Below are 26,612 nucleotides of genomic sequence, written 5' to 3'. Positions count from 1 at the left end.
ATCATAAAAATTGATATAATATTTCAGAATATGTCCACTATGCTTGTCCATATAAACAAAGTGGGTGTATTATTAATCAAATTAGATGTAAAAGTGACATGTATTATTGATGAAGTGTCGGCTATCATAATCTATATCCATAAAATAATCATAATCATCATCACTATAGAAATATTATATTATAATCATATATATGATAACCACAAACTGGTCAAGAGCCACTATTCTTCTCCAAATATTTTAGTGGTGCGCCACATAGTGGACATATATATTATTATACTATTTTAATAGTTATAAAACTATAAATCATAAAATTGTATGAACAATATATGCTTTATGGTGGGCAACAAGAGTTTACATACAAACAATATACATATAAGAATATATATATATATATATATATATATATATATATATATATATATATATATATATATATATATATATATATATATCATTACATCAGTCATGTACACGTTCTGGGTTTAGCATAAATAACAATTTAGTCATTACATATATATATATATATATATATATATATATATATATATATATATATATAAATCTGAAATATAACTCGATCTTATAAATTATATATATATTTTATTTATATAAAAATCCGTCGGCAAGAAAGGAGCCATAATGGAGTGAACTGGAATTTCAAACTCCGCGACTCGCGGAGTTTGAAGAGCAAAAATGCCGCGAGTTGCGGAGCAGTCAAATTCGAAAATTCCTATAAAACCCAACGAATTCTGATCATTTTTATAATCCATTAATCCATCCTCTCTATATCTATACGTAAATATTTATATTTATATTTTAATTTTAATTTTAATTTTAATTTTAATCCTAATAATAAGGGTATGTTAGCGAATGTTGTAAGGGTGTAAGTCGAAATTCTGTCCGTGTAACGCTACGCTATTTTTAATCATTGTAAGTTATGTTCAACCTTTTTAATTTAATGTCTCGTAGCTAAGTTATCATTATGCTTATTTAAAACGAAGTAATCATGATGTTGGGCTAATTACTAAAATTGGGTAATTGGGCTTTGTACCATAATTGGGGTTTGGACAAAAGAACGACACTTGTGGAAATTAGACTATGGGCTATTAATGGGCTTTATATTTGTTTAACTAAATGATAATTTGTTAATTTTAATATAAAGATTTACAATTGGACGTCCCTATAAATAACCATATACACTCAATCGGACACGATGGGCGGGGTATTTATATGTACGAATAATCGTTCATTTAACCGGACACGGGAATGGATTAATAGCCACTAGAATTATTAAAACAGGGGTGAAATTATGTACAAGGACACTTGGCATAATTGTTAACAAAGTATTAAAACCTTGGGTTACACTCAGTCGACATCCTGGTGTAATTATTAAACAAAGTATTAAAATCTTGTTACAGTTTAAGTCCCCAATTAGTTGGAATATTTGACTTCGGGTATAAGGATAATTTGACGAGGACACTCGCACTTTATATTTATGACTGATGGACTGTTATGGACAAAAACCAGACGGACATATTAAATAATCCAGGACAAAGGACAATTAACCCATGGGCATAAAACTAAAATCAACACGTCAAACATCATGATTACGGAAGTTTAAATAAGCATAATTCTTTTATTTCATATTTAATTTCCTTTATTTTATATTTAATTGCACTTCTAATTATCGCATTTTTATTTATTGTTATTGTATTTAATTGCACTTTTAATTATCGTACTTTTTAATTATCGCAAGTTTATTTTATCGCACTTTTATTATTCGCAATTTTATTATCGTTATTTACTTTACGCTTTAAATTAAGTCTTTTATTTATTTAATATTTTACATTTGGTTTTAACTGCGACTAAAGTTTTTAAAATCGACAAAACCGGTCATTAAACGGTAAAAACCCCCCTTTATAATAATAATATTACTTATATATATATTTGTATTTTTATAAATTTAAACTAATATAGCATTAACCTTTGTGAAAAAGATTCCATGTGGAATGAACCGGACTTACTTAAAACTACACTACTGTACGATTAGGTACACTGCCTATAAGTGTTGTAGCAAGGTTTAAGTATATCCATTCTATAAATAAATAATTATCTTGTGTAAAATTGTATCATATTTAATAGTATTTTATACCCCTTTGCTTTGACATCAAGTAATTTTGGCGCCGCTGCCGGGGAACTTAAACGCCGAAAGCACAACGCTAAATATTAAAAAAAAAAATTATTTTTAGTTTACTTTTATAAAAAGACGCTTTTGTAAAAATACATTTTAAATATTCGAAAACATAAAAAGAAAAAAAAAATATAATATTTTTAAGAGTTTGTTAAATATTTAAGTTTTATAAAGTTTTTTTATTTTTATTTTATAAAAATATAAGTTTTATTTAAATATTTTGTTTTTATTTAAAACATAAAATCAAAAACCGAAAAAATATTTATATATAAATCTAGTTTTAAGATTTTTATTTATAAAATTGTAACATATTTTTATTTCTATTCTAGTTTTTAAAATATAAGTTTTATTTAAATTATATAAATATTTTAATTAAATTAAAAACAAAAAAATAAAAAAATATATATAAATAAAATCACGTTGAACCTGTCAAACGAAGCAACCTGATCTGAAATTTAAAACCCCGCGACTCGCGGAGTTTTCCAGCCTCGGGCACCGCAAGTCGCGGAGCAGCCCTGACACGGGTACACAGGAACCCTAACAGCATTAATTACGGGATAATTATTATTATTATTAATTCTAAACCCTAATTAGGGTATTTTTATTATAATATTTAGTTTTAATTAGTTTATTTTGTTTTATTTAATTTTATTTAGTTTAATTAAATTATAAAATTAATAATTTTATAAAATAAATAATATAAAAATAATATTTCTATAAAAATTGTACTTTTTACAACTTTTAGTTTTTTTTTATATTTTGTCCCTTTTTAATTATTTTAGCGTAATATTTGTGTTTTTCGCTAGTTTTTAGTTTTAAACTTAATTTTTGCCATAGTTATTTTTATTTATAGATTTTTAGGCTTTGTCGTAAAATCCCTTAAGTGCTTTTTCTTTAGACTAAGATCTAGGTGCTTTAGAATTTTGCGACGCCTTTTTAAAATTTTAGTGTTTTTTTTTTTAAGTTATTGCCATTTGGGATATAGTTTTACTTGTAAGCTTTAATATTTTTAGACACCTTTTACCTATGTATCAATTATCATTCCAATTAGTAATCTCAATTTGCGATTATAATTTTAAGTTAGTGATAGTAATAAAGTTGGGTTAGTCGAGTGTTTTTAAGTTCTATAAGTCATTTCTTTTTATTTCTTATTTTCCGACGCCTTTTATTTTTCAACCCTTTTCTTTTTCTTTTTCGACGCACTCTTTTTCTTTCTTATTTCTCGCTATTCTAGTTTTTAGGACATAGATTTTTATTCTACTTCTTATCTAAATTTCTTAAAATTACGAAAATTTATTTTAAGTGGTTAAATTGATAGACATCAAAATTTTCTAGTTCGTAGTAATAGTTGGATTTGTACGTGGACCGGGTTATTGGAGCCAAACAGTCCTCAATTATATTGAGACCAAACGAATCCTGCCCCTCTGCTGCATCTTTTGGCTATTCGAAACGTGGGCAAAATCAGAAAAGTCTATTGATTGGATAACTTATATAATTTTTCTTTCCTTTTTAAAAACTAATAGGATATTCAGTGAATGCACCGAGCAAGACGTTCACCACCTTTTGTACGTTCACCACCTGTAACTAGATCAAGACATCTAGCTAATATTGTCACCGTTGATAATCCATTTTTTGAACCCGACCTCACAATTGAGAATCCGGAGAATATTCAGGGACAATTCATAGATCCTGAACCATTAAATTTTCCTCCGGAACCACCAATCATTCAAACAGAGATTGTTGAGGAACGAACCATTAAATCAGAATCCTCTAGTGATTCCGATTCAACAAATTCAATTATGGAGAATCTAGAACCTTTAAGTATGGAAGACCGAATGAGAGCTAAACGCACTGGCCAAGGTCACGCAATTACTCATCCAGACATTAATGCGCCAGATTATTAAATCAAAGGACAAATTCTACACATGGTGACTAATCAATGCCAATTTAGTGGTGCGCCGAAGGAAGATCCAAATGAACATCTTTGTACCTTTAATAGGATCTGCACTCTATTTAAAATAAGAGAAGTTGAGGATGAACAGATATATCTCATGTTATTTCCCTGGAGTTTAAAGGGAGAAGCCAAAGATTGGTTGGAATCGTTACCTGAAGGGGCGATTGATACATGGGACGTTTTAGTTGAAAAATTTCTTAAACAATTCTTTCCGGCATCTAAAGCCGTAAGACTTCAAGGAGAAATTGTTACGTTCACACAGAAACCGAATGAAACTCTATATGAGGCGTGGACAAGATTTGGAAAGTTATTAAGAGGATGTCCGCAACATGGTTTAGACACCTGTCAAATAGTACAAATATTCTACCAAGGATGCGACATCACTACAAGAAAAGACATCGATATAGCAGCTGGTGGTTCCATTATAAAGAAAACCGAAACTGATGCTTATAAAATTATTGATAACACTGCTTCCCACTCACATGAGTGGCACCAAGAAAAAGATATCGTTAGATCATCTAAAGCAGCTAGAGCCGATTCTAGTCATGACTTAGATTCCATTTCCGCAAAGATAGATGCTGTCGAGAGACGAATGGAAAAGATGACTAAAGATATCCACTCAATAAGAATTAGTTGTGAGCAGTGTGGAGGACCACATTTGACAAAAGATTGTCTCAGTATTGAATTAACAATGGAACAAAGAGAGAATATTTCATACATAAACCAAAGGCCTGGAAATAATTATCAGAATAATTATCAACCGCCAAGACCGATTTACAATCAAAATCAGAATTATAACCGAAATATTCCATACAACAACCAACAAGGTCCTAGCAATCAACAAGTATCTAACAATACTTACAACCAGCAAAGACCTAATTTTCAAAACAAACCACCTCAAATCGATGATAAAAAGCCGAATTTAGAAGATATGATGACGAAGCTAGTTGAAACTCAAACGCAGTTTTTCACATCTCAGAAACAAACTAATGAACAAAATGCTCAAGCATTTAGAAATCAACAAGCTTCTATTCAAAATCTGGAACAAGAAGTAAGTAACCTAGCAAGGTTAATAGGTGAAAGAAAACCGGGAAGTTTACCTAGTGATACAAATGCAAACTCCCGGAATGAAACAGCTAAAGCCATTACCACAAGAAGTGGTACAACACTTAAACCACCTGAAATACTTGTAACTTCTGATGAAGCTATTCCTACTCTACAAGAACCACAATCTGAACAAGATAAGGAAAAAGAACCGGTAGTTGAAAAGGTTAATGAAGATAACACAGTTAAGGCTAAACCTTATGTTAAACCATACCAACCACCACTTCCTTACCCGAGTAAAATGAAAAAAGAAAGACTTGAAGCCGAGCAATCCAAATTCTTGGATATGTTTAAACAGATAAATGTAAATCTTCCTTTCATTGATGTGATTTCAGGAATGCCTAGATATGCTAAATTCTTGAAAGATCTAATCACAAATAGAAAGAAAATGGAAGAACTCTTGGCCGTTACTATGAATGCTAATTGTTCAGCAGTGCTGTTGTATAAGATACCAGAAAAATTATCTGATCCAAGAAGTTTCACAATTCCATGTTTTCTGGGTAGTCTTAGTTCAATAGAAGCATTGGCAGACTTAGGTGCTAGTATAAATTTAATGCCGTATTCACTATACGCTAAACTAGACCTTGGAGAATTGAAACCAACAAGAATAAGCATACAACTAGCCGATCGATCAATAAAATATCCTAGAGGGATAATGGAGAACATGCTAGTTAAAGTTGGTACTTTAGTATTTCCAGTAGATTTTGTTGTTCTGGACATGGAAGAAGATTCTCAAGTTCCTCTCATATTAGGAAGACCATTCTTAAACACGGCTAAAGCAATGATAGACGTGTTTGGTAAGAAACTGACCCTAAGTATAGAGGATGAGAGTGTTACCTTTTCAGTTGATAGAGCAATGCAACAACCGCAATCTGCAGATGATACATGTTATTATATTCAAACTATAGATTCACATGCAGAATTGTTAGAAGAATTTCCAGAATTACAAGGAACAGGAGAATGTTCTTTAGGAGAAGGTAATGAACCAATTGATGAAGCTGAAATATTAGCTACACTAATGGCTAATGGATATGAACCAACAACAGAAGAAATTCAAATGCTAAAAGAAGAAGACAGATATCGATATAAATCATCGATAGAAGAACCACCGACATTAGAGTTAAAGCCACTTCCAAACCATTTGGAATACGCTTATTTACATGGTGAATCTGAATTACCTGTAATAATATCGTCTTCTCTTACTGAAAATGAGAAATCACAACTCATTTCTGTGTTGAAAGCTCATAAACCAGCTATTGCATGGAAGATTCATGATATAAAAGGAATAAGTCCTTCGTATTGCACACATAAAATCCTTATGGAAGAAGGTCATAAAACGTATGTGCAACGCCAACGAAGACTAAATCCGAATATGCAAGATGTAGTTAAAAAAGAAATTATTAAACTGCTAGATGCAGGTTTAATTTATCCAATTTCTGATAGCCCATGGGTAAGCCCAGTTCAATGCGTGCCTAAGAAGGGTGGCATGACTGTCATTACAGATGAAAAAAATGAGCTTATTCCTACTAGGACTGTAACAGGATGGCGTGTATGTATTGATTATAGAAAATTAAATGACGCCACCAGAAAAGATCACTTTCCCTTACCTTTTATTGATCAAATGTTGGAAAGATTAGCTGGAAATAGTTACTATTGTTTTCTTGATGGTTTTTCCGGATATTTTCAAATTCCAATAGCACCCGAAGATCAAGAGAAAACCACATTCACGTGCCCTTATGGTACTTTTGCTTACAAACGCATGCCATTTGGACTTTGCAACGCCCCTGCAACCTTTCAAAGGTGTATGATGGCGATTTTTCACGACATGATAGAAGAATGCATGGAAGTTTTCATGGATGACTTTTCAGTCTTCGGTGATACATTTGAATCATGTCTAGCTAATCTTGAACGAATGCTTATTAGATGCGAACAATCAAATCTATTACTTAATTGGGAGAAATGCCATTTCATGGTTAAAGAAGGCATCGTTCTTGGACATAAAATTTCAAAAGAAGGAATTGAAGTGGATAGAGCTAAAGTAGATGTAATTGCTAAACTTCCACATCCCACCAATGTTAGAGGAGTTAGGAGTTTTCTAGGGCATGCCGGTTTTTACCGACGTTTCATAAAAGATTTTTCTAAAATTGCCACTCCTATGAATAAACTCCTAGAAAAGGATGCTCCATTCATCTTTTCAGATGAATGTATCAAATCTTTTAATATTCTTAAAGAGAAACTTACTAATGCGCCGATCATGATAACACCAAATTGGAATCTACCGTTTGAATTAATGTGCGATGCAAGTGATTTTGCAATGGGAGCCGTTTTAGGACAAAAGATTGAAAAATGATTTCAACCTATATATTATGCTAGTAAGACGTTACAAGGAGCACAAACAAACTATACAACTACTGAAAAAGAACTCCTTGCTATTGTCTTTGCTTTTGACAAATTTCGTTCATATCTCGTTCTAGCAAAAACGGTGGTCTATACCGACCATTCTGCTCTTAGATACCTATTTTCGAAACAAGATGCCAAACCAAGATTAATCCGTTGGATATTACTCTTACAAGAATTCGATATTGAAATCCGAGATAAAAGAGGAGCAGAAAATCTCGCCGCTGATCATCTTTCTCGTCTTGAAAATCCCGAATTAGAAGTTCTAAATGAATCGGCTATACAAGATAACTTTCCTGATGAATATCTATTGAAGATAGATTATAATGAAATACCATGGTTTGCAGACTATGCAAACTACTTAGTATGTGGATTCCTTGAAAAAGGATTATCGTACCAAAAATGAAAGAAATTCTTCAGTGATATAAAACACTATTTTTGGGAAGATCCACATCTGTTTAAAAGTTGTCCCGATGGAATAATACGCCGATGTGTATTCGGAGATGAAGCTAGTAAAATTTTAAACCATTGTCACACAGGACCAACAGGAGGGCACTATGGACCTCAACTAACAGCAAGAAAAGTTTATGATGTTGGATTCTATTAGCCTACAATTTACAAAGACGCACACCTTCTTTGCAAATCCTGTGATGCTTGTCAAAGGGCCGGAAAAATAAGTCAACGTGATGAAATGCCACAAAATGTCATCCAAGTATGTGAAGTATTTGACATTTGGGGTATTGACTTTATGAGTCCATTTCCAAAATCTCATAATAATCTCTATATTCTCGTAGCCATTGATTATGTATCTAAATGGGCGGAAGCACAAGCTCTCCCAACTAACGATGCACGAGTTGTAGTCAACTTTTTAAAACGTCTTTTTGCAAGGTTTGGAACACCGAAAGCTTTAATAAGTGATCGGGGTACTCATTTCTGTAATAATCAACTTGAGAAAGTTCTCAAAAGATATGGAGTAACTCATAAAATCTCCATCGCATATCATCCACAAACAAGTGGACAAGTTGAAAATACCAACCGAGCTTTAAAACGTATTCTAGAAAAAACCGTAGGATCAAATCCGAAGGAATGATCCATTAAATTGGAGGATGCACTCTGGGCTTTTAGAACAGCCTACAAAACTCTAATTGGAACCACACCTTTTAGACTTGTTTATGGAAAAGTATGTCATCTTCCAGTAGAAATTGAACACAAAGCATTTTGGGCTTTGAAGACATGTAATCTTGATTTACATGAAGCCGGACGTCTATGATTAAGTCAACTAAACGAATTAGAAGAATTAAGACATGAAGCATACGAAAATTCGTTAATCTATAAGGAAAGAACGAAGAAATGGCATGATAAAAGAATCAGAAGTTTAAAAGAATTTAAAGAAGGAGACAGAGTTCTTCTTTTCAATTCACGATTCAAGCTATTTCCTGAAAAATTGAAATCAAGATGGTCTGGACCATTCATAGTCAAAAGAGTTTTCCCATACGGAACGATAGAATTAATAAATTCAAATGGGATTGAATTTAAGGTTAATGGTCACAGAGTTAAACAGTACATAGATAGTCCAATGGAAGTTGACAATGAAGTTAATCACAATTTCGATACCACAGCTAACTAAGTGTGGGGAGAATCAAGTCTTTAAAGGATAATATGTATTTCTGTTAGAGTTAGATTGTCTGTTTTCGTGTAGTTCTCGAAAATGGAACCCGAATGGTCTTTCCCTAGCAGACCCTAAAGAACTAGTCTTCTCCCCCCATTCTGAATTTTTATTTTTTTTTAGGTTTTTACGAAATGAAGACTTCCTGCGAACTAAACCATGGTCTAATGCTACACGCTTTGATCACTAAACATAATAATGACACACTTCCGAGTGAAATAGTATCAGTAATCAGAGAAAGATTGGACGGAGTAAGAAAAGAATCCAGATGCGAAGATAATAAGTTACAATTTGATAAAGGAAAATCAAAATCCGCAGCGAAAAGAAGAGCACGACACCTAGAAAGATGTCACAAATGCGGAAAATGGTCACATGGAGGTAAATGTTCAAATAATCAAACCTATTCAAACACCGAATTTGTTACTTTATGCAGAGACGGACCGTTCATATGTTTAGAAGAAAAAACACTGAATGCTCGAGGTTACGCCTATGTAGCCATGGAAAACCAATTAAACCGACTATCTTATGAATGGGATAGATCATAAAACTAAGAATACTATCTCACAGGTAAGTCTGTACAGTTTTTATTTTTTTTATTTTTATTTTTAACCTTTTGATAATAAACGTTAATTTGTTCGCTATAAAGTATTAAATTGGTATTGAATAAAATTAGGTTTGGCGACCGAAATTATTGATATCATTCAAAAATTTATTACATCACTGCGAAATTTAACGTTTATTCTTAAGGTATAAATATCTTTAATCAATCAACCCAAAATATTTCAAAAATTTGTCATGAGTTAAATTAGGTCATGGAACCGAAATTACTTTACCGAAAAGAGGGGCGTATATTTTTGATAATATTTGATTGATTAAAGTGGGATAAAAGCCAAAAAGATTTTTAATTTTACCATGTTTTAAAAAATTAATATATAAAAATTAAAATAATGTTGTAAACTTTTTAAAATTAATATATTTAAAATTGTAAATATTTGAAAAATTAATCTTTTTAATATAAGTTTGTATGTATAAAAATAAAATTTAATTTAAGTTTGGTGTGAATTTTTAATTTTAAATATGAATTTTGAATTTTATGCATTTTAAATTTAAGTTGTGTGAATTTAAAAACAAAAATTTACTTTATTTCGTTAAGTTAAAAATATGATTTTTAAAATTCGTCGTAAGTTGAAGAATAGGTCTTTCAACCGAAATTACTTTACCCGAGGGAGGGACGAGAACTTTATTTATCATTATTTTTAATCTTATTAAATTAAAGTATGCCAAAAACATTAAAAAAAACCCAAAAATCTTAGCTTTTAAAACAATCGCTACAAAAAGACAAATTTTAAAATTTTGTCGAAGGACGAACTAGGACATCGTTCCGAAACGACCTCGCCCTAAATAACAAGGGAAACAAAATTTTAAAATTAATTAATTAATTGTTTTATAAGATAAGGTTTTTACAAAAACAAAAACAAAAAAAACAAACACCGCGACTCGCGGAGTTTTTAAGGGTCAAACACCGCGACTCGCGGAGAGACCAAAATCCAGAAAAAAATAAAACTGCCAGAACAGATCAGTCAACACACCCAACCCAAAATTACTGCGAAAATACACACGAAAAACACACACAAAAACCTCCGAAATTCACAATTTTTCACCATTTTTCATCACATTTTTCACTAAAATCATGTTGAGAAGGATGCTATCAAGGAATTACTCAAGAAAAACGGTAAATTTCTACACCTAAACACCATTTAATCCGAAAATTAGTGTTCTTGAGCAATTTTTTCCCCAATTCGATTTTAATATTTTTTAGTGTAATTATGCTTAAATTGCTTGTGTATTATGCTTGTATAACCTAGATTGATGCTATTTAACATGATTAGAAGCCTTAAACTTCAAATTTTGGGTAATCTAGGGTTTGTGTTCTTGAGCAATTTGGGACTTTTTGATATAAACAGGTTATGGCCGATTTTTGTCATGAATTGTTGCTAAATTAAGTAGTGTAATATGTTTAGGTAGTTAAATGATCCAAACTTTGAGCCTAAGCATGATTTTGAGAATTAAAGTGGACTTTTTCAAGTCTAAAATTCATGAACTTGATTTTTGAGAGATAATGCCATTTGAAACTTGTTTAATTGCTAGTAATGATTATTTTGACATGTTATTTGAGTTGAATGCTTATGAACTTGGCGAACATTTTCGTATATGCTTATTTGAAAAAGAGTAGATTTGATAAAAATATGAAAATGAGCTTAAGTTTGATATAAATTGAACATGTCATTGTAATTATTTTGATTGATGATTTTGCTGACACTAATGCATATTTGGATGCACAAAAATTGTGTTTGATGTGTTTTGCAGACTGAAAGGGGTGAATCTTCATCCCAAGCTCGCAATGCTCCTCCTGAGAATGCGGAACAACAGGATGTTGATAGCTATTATAAACAAGATATACCTCATCCAGTCATGACATTTTCAGATATGCACTTGGAAGATTTGCACCCAAACTTGAGATTTGACAGACGTTGGATAGATTATCCAAAATACCAAAGGGGTTTGCATACTCTTCATTCTAAAGCTGTTGAAGTACCTAGGGTAATAGAATGGGCACCGTTAGAAGCTGTAGAATTAGCCGGGCCAATTAGGGAATTACTTACACAGATGTATGGTAATTCTACTTTTAACGATTGGGTACGTTTATTCAACATGCGTAGACCTGTATATAAAGTATGGTGTGAAGAATTATTGTGTAGTATAGAAATAAATAATTAGGTAGTTAGTTTAACCGATCGATCTTTTATTAGATTTTTGTTAGGAGGTTCGATGCGCCACATGTTTTTACTAGACATGGCTCAGGCTTTACGTATATATACGCCTGAGGAGTTAGCATCTGCCGATTGTAGAGGGTTGATACTAAATGGTAGAAAGATAGACGAAAATTTTGATACGCATGGTGTATGGAGTCAAATGACTAGCCATCACCGATTTAAAGGGGGAAATTACTCTTATTTGGATATAGATAGAGCAGAGTTAAGAGTAATTCATAGGTTTTTAGCCAATTCGATTACACAACGAGGTAAGAACAAGGAAAAGGTAAATGAACAGGATTTGTTTTACCACATGTGTATTCGAGACCCACAAAGCACTGTAAGTATACCTTATTGTGTGGGTTATTATTTATCAGCTATGGTTAGGGGGATGAGACCGCATAGCATAATAGGAGGTGGTATATTTATTACTTTGATTGCTGAATATCTCGGTGTGGATATAAGTTGGGGGGATTATTAGTCGAAGAACCAGAACCCCGCGATACAATAGGTTTAAATGTATACCATGGTGCGAAGGTTTTGAAGAGGCGAAATAACGCCGCAGTACAATACCATGGTAGACATCCACAGGTTGAGAGAAACCAATAGCCAGGTAATGTGGGAGGAGGAAATGAAATGACAGAAATGCAAAGGTTTATAGCTTCACAAGAGTATGAAAATGCTAGACATCGAGCATTTGAAGATTGGCAAGTTCATCAAAACCAAATCATAGCTCATTGCCAACATGTAGGTAGAAACTATATTCCTACTCCATCGCCCATATTTCCTCCCTGGTCTATAGAGATCCAACCACCGTATCCTACGTATAACCCAGCCGAAGCATTTTATAACACATATGGTTATGCATGGAACCCCTACTGGTATCAGTATCATCCCTAGTCTACTTAGTTTTATTTATTTTATAATTTGTAATGTTGATACATTTAATACTTATGTTGGAATTGTATTAGTTTTTATAATTTACAAATTTTTATTTTTAGATTTTAATAATGTTTGAATGTGGGGTAATATACCAAACTTCAAAAATATGTATATATGTTTGCAGTTTATCTTATGTACACAACAGGGTAAAACAACGCATTTTCAAAGACTGTCATTAAGTTCAGCAAAAGCAACTAATTTTGACGACAAGATGCAAAATAAATGTGATATAACAACAAGACGGAATGAACAAATGATATGCACCATTTATCATTCAGCAAACAAACGTCAATATGTTTGGAAACTTTGGTAAAATTTAATCATTTTCACACAAATCACTCTCAATAATTTAAATTGTTACTGATTTCTTGCAAATGAGGGCATTGCAAGATCTTAAGTGTGGGAAGGGATTAAATTCTTTCGGATTTTAAAATTTTTACTTTATACACTTGGTTACCGTTAGAAATACTAGTAAAGTAGTAGTTGTATTAGAATCTATTGCTCTCTGATAATAAAGAACAGCCCTAGTCTTATATACTGACTACCCAATTCTAGTAAAATTTTTCAAAATTTTCAATTAAATGAACTCAAAATCATGTTTATACATATTTATGAACGATAAAACTAGGTTTTAACACCGAAATTATTGTTACCTCGGAAAGGACATAAATTGAGAAACAAACCAAAATGTTAAAATTCATTTAAAATGGAATAGAGGACGATAAAAAGGAAAATAAAAGCCAAGTGTGGGAAAATTTACCAAGATATTTTAAACATATGTCACATATTTCTGTAACAAATAACTGAAAATACTTTTGCTTTGGACTAAACTAAACTGTTTTACCCGATGAAAGAAAAGAAGAGATGGATCTACACGATGAATCAATTCCATCATTAAAAGGAAGTAAAGTCTTCCGAAAAAGAAACGCGCTTCTTGATTTAGGTTAGGAAGTTGTCGTCCAGACTAGCTGTAGGTTGACGAAAAATCTAGAAAAGTCATCACTAAAATCAGCAGAAAATCCACGGACCTCAGCATAAAACAGGGTCGCCAAGTGGTCAGATTTATCCTAACCATGAGAAGGATTTATCTCGTAAAATGTGGGGGGCACCGTGCAAATTAGCTGGATAAGACTAATGAATCAGATCCCCAGAAAGGATAATCTCCTTAAAGATTAAAAATCAGCTTTTAAGACTGATATTACTCAATCCTTGAGATTGACCTTAAAGATTGAGAATTCAAACTCATGGAATTCAATAATATCTAAACTCGAGCTTGAACGAGAAAATATTTTGATCAAAAAGTTACAAACCGATTTGTTTTCTGAAAACCCATTTTCAATGCGTTCATTACCATTGAACGTAAAATCCTAGGAATTCACCTGGAATTCATTAGGTCACCTGAACTAAATCGGGTGTCAACCGTAAGAACGGTGGTTGCATAGCATGGTCGAAGACAGGACCTTGTGCCAGACCGGAAAATTATAAGGGTGAGCTTTACTATTGCTCCTACAAAGGATAGTAATTGCGTCCAACACGTTATATACCATAATTAAAAGCATGTCAGGGGACATTGCCTTAACAGTTACTTGTTCAACGCTTTCCTTTACAACCGGACGGTAGTTTATCGAAAGGTAATATTCGGAGCAAGTATACTGGACGTGTTGCTTTCCTAATACAAGGTTAGCAAGTGGGTGACACAAAACCGCAAGTTTTGAGCTAAAATTTTCAAATATGAAACCCACCAAACCCACAAAAACAATTTGCAAACACCGGTGAAGGATTATTCCAGAAAACTTATCTAGGGTAAAAGCTAGATTAAAATTTTCAAAAGATTAAATGTTTTCATAAAGATCCAATTTCCTTAAAGGATCTAAATTTTTATAGTCATGTGGGACTGTAAACCATATCGTTACTACCATTGTTTATACCGCCGTAAAGAAATCACTGATGTACAAAGTGTGAAGAATAAAGAAGTGATTCTAGTATTTCAAGACTATATTGCTTGAGGACAAGCAACGCTCAAGTGTGGGAATATTTGATAATGCTAAAAACGAACATATATTTCATAGCATTATTCCTCAAGAAAGACAAGCTTTTAGTTGCAATTGTCCTATTTACAAGTGATATTCGTTTAAATAATAAAAAGTGAAGACAAAAGACAGATTCGACGAATTGAAGACGCAAATGACCAAAAAGCTCAAAAGTACAAAATACAATCAAAGAGGTTCCAATTATTGATAAGAAAGGTCTCAAAATTACAAGAGTACAAGATTCAAATTGCAAAGTACAAGATATTAAATTGTACGCAAGGACGTTCGAAAATCCGGAACCGGAACCAGAGTCAACTCTCAACGCTCGACGCAATGGACTAAAAATTACAAGTTAACTATGTATATAAATATAATATAATATATAATTAATTATATAAATTATATATATATTTTATTTATATAAAAATCCGTCGGCAAGAAAGGAGCCAAAATGGAGTGAGCTGGAATTTCAAACTCCGCGACTCGAGGAGTTTGAAGAGCAAAAATGCCGCGATTTGCGGAGCAGTCAAATTCGAAAATCCCTATAAAACCCAACGAATTCTCATCATTTTTATAATCCATTAATCCATCCTCTCTATATCTATACGTAAATATTTATATTTATATTTTAATTTTAATTTTAATTTTAATTTTAATCCTAATAATAAGGGTATGTTAGCGAATGTTGTAAGGGTGTAAGTCGAAATTCTGTCCGTGTAACGCTACGCTATTTTTAATCATTGTAAGTTATGTTCAACCTTTTTAATTTAATGTCTCGTAGCTAAGTTATCATTATGCTTATTTAAAACGAAGTAATCATGATGTTGGGCTAATTACTAAAATTGGGTAATTGGGCTTTGTACCATAATTGGGGTTTGGACAAAAGAACGACACTTGTGGAAATTAGACTATGGGCTATTAATGGGCTTTATATTTGTTTAACTAAATGATAATTTGTTAATTTTAATATAAAAATTTACAATTGGACGTCCCTATAAATAACCATATACACTCAATCGGACACGATGGGCTGGGTATTTATATGTACGAATAATCGTTCATTTAACCGGACACGGGAATGGATTAATAGCCACTAGAATTATTAAAACAGGGGTGAAATTATGTACAAGGACACTTGGCATAATTGTTAACAAAGTATTAAAACCTTGGGTTACACTCAGTCGACATCCTGGTGTAATTATTAAACAAAGTATTAAAATCTTGTTACAGTTTAAGTCCCCAATTAGTTGGAATATTTGACTTCGGGTATAAGGATAATTTGACGAGGACACTCGCACTTTATATTTATGACTGATGGACTGTTATGGACAAAAACCAGACGGACATATTAAATAATCCAGGACAAAGGACAATTAACCCATGGGCATAAAACTAAAATCAACACGTCAAACATCATGATTACGGAAGTTTAAATAAGCATAATTCTTTTATTTCATATTTAATTTCCTTTATTTTATATTTAATTGCACTTCTAATTATCGCATTTTTATTTATTGTAATTGTATTTAATTGCACTTTTAATTATCGTACTTTTTAATTATCGCAAGTTTATTTTATCGCACTTTTATTATTCGCAATTTCATTATCGTTATTTACTTTACGCTTTAAATTAAGTCTTTTATTTATTTAATATTTTACATTTGGTTTTAACTGCGACTAAAGTTTTAAAATCGACAAACCGGTCATTAAACGGTAAAAACCCCCCTTTATAATAATAATATTACTTATATATATATTTGTATTTTTATAAATTTAAACTAATATAGCGTTAAGCTTTGTGAAAAAGATTCCCTGTGGAACGAACCGGACTTACTAAAAACTACACTACTGTACGATTAGGTACACTGCCTATAAGTGTTGTAGCAAGGTTTAAGTATATCCATTTTATAAATAAATAATTATCTTGTGTAAAATTGTATCATATATAATAGTATTTTATACCCCTTAGCTTTGACATCATATATATTCCAGCATATTATATATTTAATCAGTAGATCAACTAATAACTAAAGCATCATACATAGATCAGAAACATATTTCTAAACCAAAATTGCAACCATACATGAACGGAGCAGAATAGATAATGATAACATGTGATCGACACCAGACTAACAACAGTTTATTACCAACATATAATTCTGTTTAGCAGAATGCAACATCAAATTAAACGAAAAGTAGCATGCAATCAGCTTATAAACGTGTTTATATAAGTATATAATCTGATTATCAAAACATCTCAGTTTCGTATAAAAATCTGTTTAAGTTTGTAGGATTATAGTTACGAAACTGAAACAATTATACATATTATCACAAACGTAATAATAAGAACAAAAGAATAGAACGATCTAACCGAATTGAAGGTTGAACCGGGCTTGTGTTTGACACAATTCCCTTAAACAGATTCGACGTCTGTTCCAGGGTACACCGGTTCGAAGCAGCGTACTGCCGGACTTGACACTTGCCTGAAGTATAATCGTACTGGGAGACCGTTGATGTTGAAGCCGAGAGAAGAAAATAGGGTGAGTATTTCTTGCTGGGCAATTTTTGGTGTGTTTTACAAATGAGCAAGATGATCTCTATTTATAGCCAAAAATCATCACCCTACTCCATGATTTGTTACCAAAAACAAAGGCATAAAATATGGAGTGGTAGCTAGTGTAGTGGGTAACCTATCCCACATCAATTGATGCTCATAATACGTGTAAATGACACAATACAGATTTCTTAAAAGAAAACACAGCTGGTGGGTCATGGGTTAGGTGCAAAACTGACCCAAAACCTCATTTTTCTCTCAATTTCCAGCAGCAAATACCTCACTTTGAACCACGATATCTCATTCACCACTACGCAACTTTGGACACAATATATATCGTTGCAAAGCCCTTATTTAGTGCTACGTAACCATATAAAATATCGCTAACAAATATGTGATATACATATAGATATTTATGTCCAAAGTTCGGAAAAAATGCACCAACATTGATATTTTTTCAACATTTTTTATCTTTTCATATATAAAAAAGATAGAAGTGGAACTCTAGTACTGTAATTTTTAGTGTTTATTTCAGGTTAAGGAACTTTTAGAGATCCATGTATGTCATACATGTTTTTTTTTTTTTTTCATTTTACTTTTTCACCCTTTTTGTATTTAACTTCACTTCATTAAACAAATTATTGTATTTGAGAACTGAGAATAATTCTGAATAATTGGACGTTTAATCATCAAGTAAAAGTAATCATATTTTTGTCTCCAAAACGTTCATTTATCCGTCAATCGGTACTCAATATAAATAAACAAATAAAATTAAATGAAATTACTCCGTAATTGTAATATTATACTCCGTAGAAGCTTACCAAACAACCCTCGTCATATGAGCACTACTATACGTGTCCTGAACGTAAATTGCAAATTCCCAATCTAACGCACATTGAGCTTTTACAATCTTATGAAACTTGAATATGCTATGTTAAAATAGGTATCCTTTTGTAATAAAACCATAACCATGGCGCATTTAATTATCTCAAGTCGCTTGCTACTTGCAGTTATTGTATTACCGATTACGTTTTGACTAGTTAACATATGTCGTTTGTTATTTGTTCTTACCGATTTCCCCTTTTCACGTTTAATTTTTATCGATTGATTAGCAATATATAAGTGAGAACGCGACTACTTGAAGATTTTGTCGATAACAATTTTGTATTGTCAAAAAAGTAGTTTAATGCATACATATATGAAGCAATTTAAATCAGTTCCTAAACTTAAAGGTAACATAAGATTTTTGAAGCGTTTGTATGTAAGTAATTTAATTTGTTAAACTCAATTGGGGCAGATTTTTAGTAAGTCAAAAATATGAGGGACCAAGGTGTAAATTCGTGTTAAAATCAAGTGAAATCTGGAAATTTTAGTTTATTTCCGCCAACGCTTTTTTTTTTTTTAAGGCAAACTCACACACACCATTAACACGAATATTTACGATCAATATGTCTCAACTTGAACCCTCAACCTCTTGGTTGGAGGGCACTAGAGAGGGACGGTTTAGGGAGAACAAGAAGAAGAGGTTTCAGGTTTATCAAATCAAGCCTTGAATCTTGAATATATGAAAGCCTTCAAGCTTAATCATAACCCAAAAGGTATAATTTATGCATATAATTTCGTATTCTGATAGTTAAACTGTATATAAACCCTAGTTGATAAATTTTGGGGAAAAGGGGTTAAATGGGTATTGTAAAGTCGCATGTACTTATTTATGAGTATGAAACAAAATTTAATCAATAGATTGTGTAGAAGTAGAGATTTGAGGATGATGATGGCTAGAAATCAGTTTTAATATGTGTATTAAGTTGAGTTTATGTTAAACAAGTATTAGAAATGGTTTGAATGAGCTTGATGGTGTATTGGTGTGAAATAAAAAGCTGGAAAACAACATTTTCATTAAATGTGCCGGATTAAATGGGTCATAACTCTGTAATCGTAGCTCCGTAGGAGACGTGCAAGTTATCGTTGTAAAGGTCTTTGAGTTTACTTTCAAACAAATCAGATCTCAAATCCTGAAACAAATCTTGACTGGGTCAAATGAACTGAATTCTTCAGGCTGTTCAAAATTCTGTTTATGGTAAAATGGAAGTATATAGTGTTAAGCTAGCCAAAACCAAATATATAAGTTGTTATGTTGAAAATGGATGTATAAATGATAATGTAATAACTATTCGATAGGTTTTTATTGGTGAACACATATGATGTGCTTGGCAAGTTTCGTTAGCAGGCTTGGTAAACAAGGTGAGTACAACTACATGTGTTCCCTTGTGTATATAATCGTATATAATTTGTTTGATTTGATAGCAAGGGTACTTATAATGTAAACTTGCCTCATATTGAAGCTTAATACGTGGGTAAGCATATAAGGAATGTTACGAGCTACACTTGAGCCATGTTTTTTTTATAATTGATGATTTGATAAGAAGTTAGTGTGTAATGTGTGATGATTATGTATGTGCATGTTTAGAAGAGAGTACAAATAGATTAGTATCTTGTTGTAAAGGTTATCAAGGAGCCATAATGATTGAGCCATATGTGTATTAACTTCATGTAATGAACTTGACATGTTTAAGGTATGTGTAGTTGATAATTTGTGAAAGTGTTGTGCATGTAAGTTAAGAATTATTACTTATATGATTATAATAATAGTTATGGTGTAAGATATAAGGATACGAGTTGTAGTATGAGTATTCCGGCTCGTATCCTAAGTTATGAAAAGTAAAGGTGTGTAAGTTGTTGCGTGAGTTTTCCGGCCCATGTACATAAAGTATTTATATGTATGTCTATGTTGTTGATTGAGAAGTTTTAGTATTGATATTATATTAAATGTATGATTAGGTTGTATGTTAGTTGTATTCACTAAGCGTTTCACTTACTTTTTAGTTGTTTCGTCTTTTTATAGGGAAGGTGGCACTTACTAGTAAGGTCTAAAATGAGAATTAGTACGGCCCAAGAAATTTAATAGCAGTGACTTTTTATTAGCGTTTCACTTACTTTTTAGTTGTTTCTCCTTTTTATATTGTAGCTTATTTTATGACGAAGTCCAGTAAGCAAAAAGATATTAAACACTGTGTTTATTTGGGTCAGACAGCCCTTACCGAGCTTATGATGTCACGTTCGTTATAATTGTATAAAATTGGCCAAATTTTTGTTTTTAGTCTTAAAGTTTTATGTTTGTGTAATATAAATGATGTAGTGTATAAATTTGTTGTCATTTGGTTGTGAATTTGTTGCCAGGAAATCAAGCTTTGAGTAATTGTTTTTAAATAGGTCGCTAGTCGTTTTCCAGGTCGTTACATGTACAAGTTATAAATTAATTTAGAACTTAGTATTTTGAGTATGAAATTTGTAAGTTCACACTTATTTTTATGATGTGGCTGATCCATTTATCAACACATTTGATGGCTACATCTGTAATTATAGAAGTTTCCTGATAACGAGGAAGTTATACAATAACCATATATTTACTTGTACCATTTGTAGTTAGTTAGTTAGTATGTCCTATGTTCTGAATATTGATTGCAATCGTTTTGCTTTTGTAGCTTTTGGAACCAAAAGATAATGCGGTTTAGCGTTAAGGACTTGGGAACAAACCAAAAGCAAAACAGTCAGGCGAATTCTTAAATTTTAATCAGAAACACAGTAATGGATTCAAGGTGGGGGCATGGTGAAGTCTTTATGCACGTAGAAGAAGATGATAGAATAAGCAGCTTGCCTGATGATCTTATCCACAAAATCCTATCTTTTATTAGCCTTAAACGTGCTGTACAAACAAGTGTTCTGTCATCTAGATGGAAATATATATGGACTTCATTGCCCTATCTTAATTTCTCAAGTGAGGATTTCTCTACGTTGCCCAAGTTTTCAAAATTTGTTGAACATTTTATCTCTGGGCGCAATAATCTATTACAAGTGTCTTCTGTCCAACTCAATTACTGTGGACTGTTTACCAATGAGGTTGTCAGAACAATAATGAACTACACATTTACCCACAATGCCCAACAGCTGAGCATAGATTGTCATGACAACGATTTGCCTGTTTCCCTCTTTAGTTCTCAATCTCTCAAAAGTCTGACTCTGTATCAATTGGAGCCTTCGCCAACTTGGGATCTCCCCTGTCTAACAACGTTGTATCTTGATTATGTTGATTTTGATGTTGATAAGGGCATTGGTCATATCTCCAAATGTGCAAACTTGAAGAATCTCACCTTAAGTTGTTGTAGTGTGCAATCAGACGACGACGATGTCACTGTTGGTTGTTTTGATATCCATCTTCCCAAACTATGTAATCTTACACTTGAAGATGGAAGATCTTTTGAAATGAGGTTAAATGTGTTTGCATCACAACTAGAGAATCTCACTGTTATAAAGTGGGATTATGAAGCATTGCATCTACAATCTATACCCAAGCTTGTCTCCTTGGTCTTTCAAGGTCGCTATAGTGGTTTGTTGCAGATTTCTTCTTCATTCGATCTATGTTTTTTGGAAAGGGTGGATCTTAGTATTTATGTGCCTTTTTATGAGGAGATAAAAGACTTGAAAGATGATCATAACCTTGTTGCTCTACTTCGTCAAATACATAATGCCACATATATTACGCTTGACTTGGATACAGTTCAGGTATGTCCCTATGTCAGTATTATACTTCGCAAACGGGTCAGGTTGGGTCGGGATGGGTAATGGGTAGAAACAGGTCATGGGTCAAATGGGTAAAGCGGGTCATATACTTTTACATTTGATTTTTTACATCTATTATATTCTTTTAGTTATTATTATTTATATTTATTATTTGTTATATATTTAAGAACACATAAAAATAATGCATGATATAACCATGAATGCTTTCAAAAATATTGAAGGATGAAACTTGTTACGGTCGACCCATCTGACCCATTCATTAGACATGTTTCTTTTCTTTATATTTTGTATAGGACCTAATAGGTTGGACGGAAACCCATTGAAATTTTTTTAAGTTTTGGGTTACATTGCCGGGCCCAATTTTTCTTAAGACCCAATTGACCCGAAAGCTTGACCCAATTTTTGCATTGACAGACCTAATTTTTGCAAGACTACATTAACAGTTACTTTATTTTATAATGTAAACTTTTTGCAGCTTATTTCTTTTTTCGGGGAACTAATGTTACATCAGCCTTCTCCATTTGCTAATTTAAAGCATCTAAAGGTTTATCCATTTGATCCATATTCCGCGGTGCAACAAACTATGCCTACTGAAGTGAAAAACTATTTTCTAGATGCTTCTCCTGGTGCAACCTTCACAATGGTCTCGTCTCGTATGAGGTATTTACACTATGACCATATATTCTTATTTATTATACGTTGTAGTATTTGGTGTTTGAAGTTTTAACTAAAATTATGGCAAGCAATAATTGCTTAATACTTGAGACCCTCTTGTTACATATCAACATGAAAGAACTTGATTGTTAGCGAGTGTGTAACTGAATACAATACTTTATCTCTTGATGGGTTGCTAACTTGCTACACGAAGAATACGGGACAGATTTATGGTTGGTTTGCGAGATGATATTCTTTATGCTCCAGTTTGTTTTCAACAAGATTATAGAAATCAATAGTTGCTCTTTCATTCTGACTATTTCGAGTTCTTGCCAGTTTTACTTTTTTATGTATTAAGTTCTGTTTCCATATGCCTCTGTTTCTGTTTGGGAAGGAAGGGGTGTCTGATTTATGTTTGCTACAAACAGACCAATCTTCAGATTAAGTGACAGAGTAAGTGACAAAGAAACATCAATTTTACTTATTGAATTAAGAGTTGTGCAGAAACATATCATTTAAGTGGAAAGTAAACAGGCCTTACTCATGGTAGATTAGTTTAGGCATTTTTGCATCTATGTGTTGTAGCATGTGCTTTAAAATTGTGATTTTGTTGGTGCTTTCGTATGTTCTCTAGTGTTTACCCCCCACCCCTTGTAGGGTAGTGAATGGCTATCTAATTTGGTACTTTATGATGATAAATGGAGCTAATATAATGTTTATTATAAATAAATATAAATAAATAAATATGAATTCTAAATATAAATTATAAATTGTATGATACCATGCAGGAGATGAAAGCATGGAGTTATATGGATGACTTGCAGGAACTGTTAGAGCAGGAGAAAAGTAATTGTTTGACCAATAGAGGAGCAGCTCATCATGTAGATCGAAGTAAATCACCAATGGAGGATAGGATGTCACAAAGTTGGAAAGATTTGTCTTGGCAGATTAAACAAGGGGAAGATAAGATTAATAGTATTCTTTCAGATTTGGCTAAGAGCGAATCCTCAATGAAAGAGCTTCCAGCATCAAAGAAAGATGATAGAATCCACGCACGTTTCTCTAGTTTACGTGCAGAGGCCTACAGTGTTATGAATCTAATAATGGATTGTATGAAGATTAATTGTGATGAGAAGCAAAGTTGCATAAGTGTCTACCTTCATCAACTTGAACTTGCTACATCATCACAACCTTTGTCATAGCAATTTGTAAGTTTTTTTATTTCCATATGCATGCTCTAAGTTGATAATTGTCATAAAAATGGTGTCATTTATGTTTGTCTTGTTTTCAGGTTCCAATGCAACAGTCAGAAGTTGTATGTTTGAAAGGGAATGCTAAAAGCTTTATGTTTCGTGTACTTACGGATTCAGATGACAAATCGTACGTTGTTGTTTTTTTTTCTTTGCTGCTATGCTACACAACTTAAATGGGTAGGGTATTCGGGTTTTATATGTGTATTAGGTCAAAGTATGATCCTTAGATCAACGGAAGTCGTAATCATATATGTATGCGCTACTATTCTTGTTCATGCCGTTAGAAAGTTTGTTTGATGATAAACGTCTAATACCAAGGTTGAAGAACTCATGAACTTGGGAGTACTCGGCAACTCGGGCCTGGAGTACTCAGATGTTGACCAAGTTCAACATTGACCGCTTTGACTGATTTTTAGAGTAATCCCGAGTATTGGCAATACTATTAATCCCGATTTTTGACCGGGTAATTGAGCAGAGTACTCGGACATATCTTAAAACCGAGAGCTCGCCGAGTTTTATCTAATTGTCTACTATCATTTTTGTCTACATTGCAACTACGGCATATATCTAAATTGTTTTTAAATCCTGTGGAGTATTTATTATATGCTCATCTCAAAAGAACTTTTCTAAGCACAACTGAATTTTTTTTTTTTTTTTTTTTTTTTTTTTAATGTCCAATTCAAATGATTGTTCCTTCGGCCAATTAATAGAATATGGAGTAATAGGAAATTGACTACATTAAGACAAATCATGATTAAAATAAATAAAATAAACTATTTGAAGTCGTTTTATATTAATTTTTAAGTTTGTCAAGTCATTTAAGATAAGGGTTAAGGCTATCAAATAACTTTATATATTATTTTTGTCTAATGTAGACTATATACTCAAAAAATATACCAGTGTAGGTCATATACTTTCAAAACGTGTTATAATGTAGGCTATTGGTGACCGGTTACTTGCATGTGTAGTCCCTGATGTTAACGGGCATTCACAAAGTTGAGATTTAGGCGTTTTTAGGATACGATTTCTTCATGAAAGTTGTTCTAATTCTATCACCTAACACTCGTGAACTAAAATCAAGACCTGAAAATTCGGAAAATTATCCAATTTTGTTGAGCAAAATCTCATAAACTTTGACTTTTCGATCTGCTGTTTAGAGATGAATTTTAACACGATCTGATGCAACACGAAGCTTGAAGGAGAAATCAGAAGTCTGAAACTCTAAACAATTCGATCTATGAATGCTTCTTGTTAACGTCCGTTAGCCCCTGGAACTGCACGCGCATGTATCCGGTCACCAATAGTCCACATTAGAACACTTTTTGAAAGTATGTGACGTACACTAGTATTTTTTCGAGTATATAGCCTACATTGAAAAATAAATAAATTATGAAGCTATTTAGTAGCGTTAACCCTTAAGATAAATAAACTAAACTATTTTAGGTCGGTTTATATTATATTTTTAGATTGTCATGTCACCCGTAATCAGTCCCTAAAATGCATTGTTTGACAACCCTCTCATGACTAAACACGTAAAAAAATCTAAGCACAACCGAAAATTGTATTTTTTAATAATGTCCATCTAAAATGATTGTTGCTTCGGCCAATTAATAGAATAGGGAGTAATATGAAATTGACTACATTAACACAAATCATGATCAAGATAAATAAAATAAATTATTTTAAATTGTTTTATGTTATTTTTTCAGTTTGTTATGTCATCCGTAGTCAGTCCCTAAAATGCATGATTTGACAACCCTCTTAGGACTAAACACGTAAAAAAATGTTCAAGTACTAACAAGTGAGCATGGAAAAACATCTCGATAAAGAATCTTTCCATTCCCAGTGGCATAGGAATGAAGTTGGGGTAAGCACAATCCATACTCCTTCAAAACAACGTCCAGAAAATTTGCAGGGAATCTCAAATTTTCAACTAGGAAATAACATGAAAATAGAGAGTAGCTTTCCCTGAAGGAAGATGCTCAGCTTTTTGACCGACAATAGGCCGAACACGATGATAATATTCAAAATTAGGTATCAATTTTCGAAGAACTTTCTTAACAACCCTACTTTTTCCTTTAACTTTTCTTTAAATATTTAACGGTCATTACTCGAGTTCTACTTGGTATATATAGTTATATATAATAATACATATTCATACGTGATCCTTTGTGGACTTACTTGATTAATATGTGTTACATATTCTTTGATTACATGATTCGGTGTTTAGAAGTACTTAGAAAACTCAAGAAGACGTACGGTTAGTGAAAACCGGAAAAAACTTCTTTTAAGACAACGAATCGTATATTTGTTAAATGAATTACTTATTTTACGTATTTTATAAGTTTTAGGATTCTTTTATTTAATTGTGAGTTTCCATATTTAAAACCTGGGTAATTAGTATAAACGT

The 26,612-nt window shown here is 32.3% G+C and overlaps 2 protein-coding genes across 2 annotated transcripts; both read left to right on the top strand.

Annotated features, from left to right (window-relative positions):
- Positions 1-19,144: 19,144 nt before the first annotated feature.
- On the top strand, positions 19,145-22,947 carry LOC139863281 (F-box/FBD/LRR-repeat protein At1g16930-like; the record flags this gene model as incomplete). The annotated part of the gene is made up of 3 exons (XM_071851916.1): positions 19,145-19,252; positions 21,200-22,277; positions 22,771-22,947. Coding segments are annotated over exons 2-3 (1,152 nt in total), but the record flags the coding sequence as incomplete, so codon positions are not given.
- A 2-nt stretch (positions 22,948-22,949) lies between these two features.
- On the top strand, positions 22,950-24,477 carry LOC139862544 (uncharacterized). Its single transcript, XM_071851159.1, has 3 exons — positions 22,950-22,955; positions 23,738-24,157; positions 24,241-24,477. The coding sequence occupies exon 2, from the start codon at positions 23,741-23,743 to the stop codon at positions 24,149-24,151; it is 411 nt and encodes a 136-aa protein (XP_071707260.1). The 5' UTR covers positions 22,950-22,955; positions 23,738-23,740; the 3' UTR covers positions 24,152-24,157; positions 24,241-24,477.
- Positions 24,478-26,612: the final 2,135 nt, after the last annotated feature.

This window comes from Rutidosis leptorrhynchoides, chromosome 8, assembly GCF_046630445.1.
Source record: "Rutidosis leptorrhynchoides isolate AG116_Rl617_1_P2 chromosome 8, CSIRO_AGI_Rlap_v1, whole genome shotgun sequence".
Lineage (NCBI taxonomy): Eukaryota > Viridiplantae > Streptophyta > Magnoliopsida > Asterales > Asteraceae > Rutidosis > Rutidosis leptorrhynchoides.
This window is presented reverse-complemented; position numbering and strand designations above follow the sequence as displayed.

Bases quoted from the DNA above. Each gene is read 5' to 3' on its own strand.
- LOC139862544 (XM_071851159.1), top strand. From the start codon at position 23,741: ATGAAAGCATGGAGTTATATGGATGACTTGCAGGAACTGTTAGAGCAG.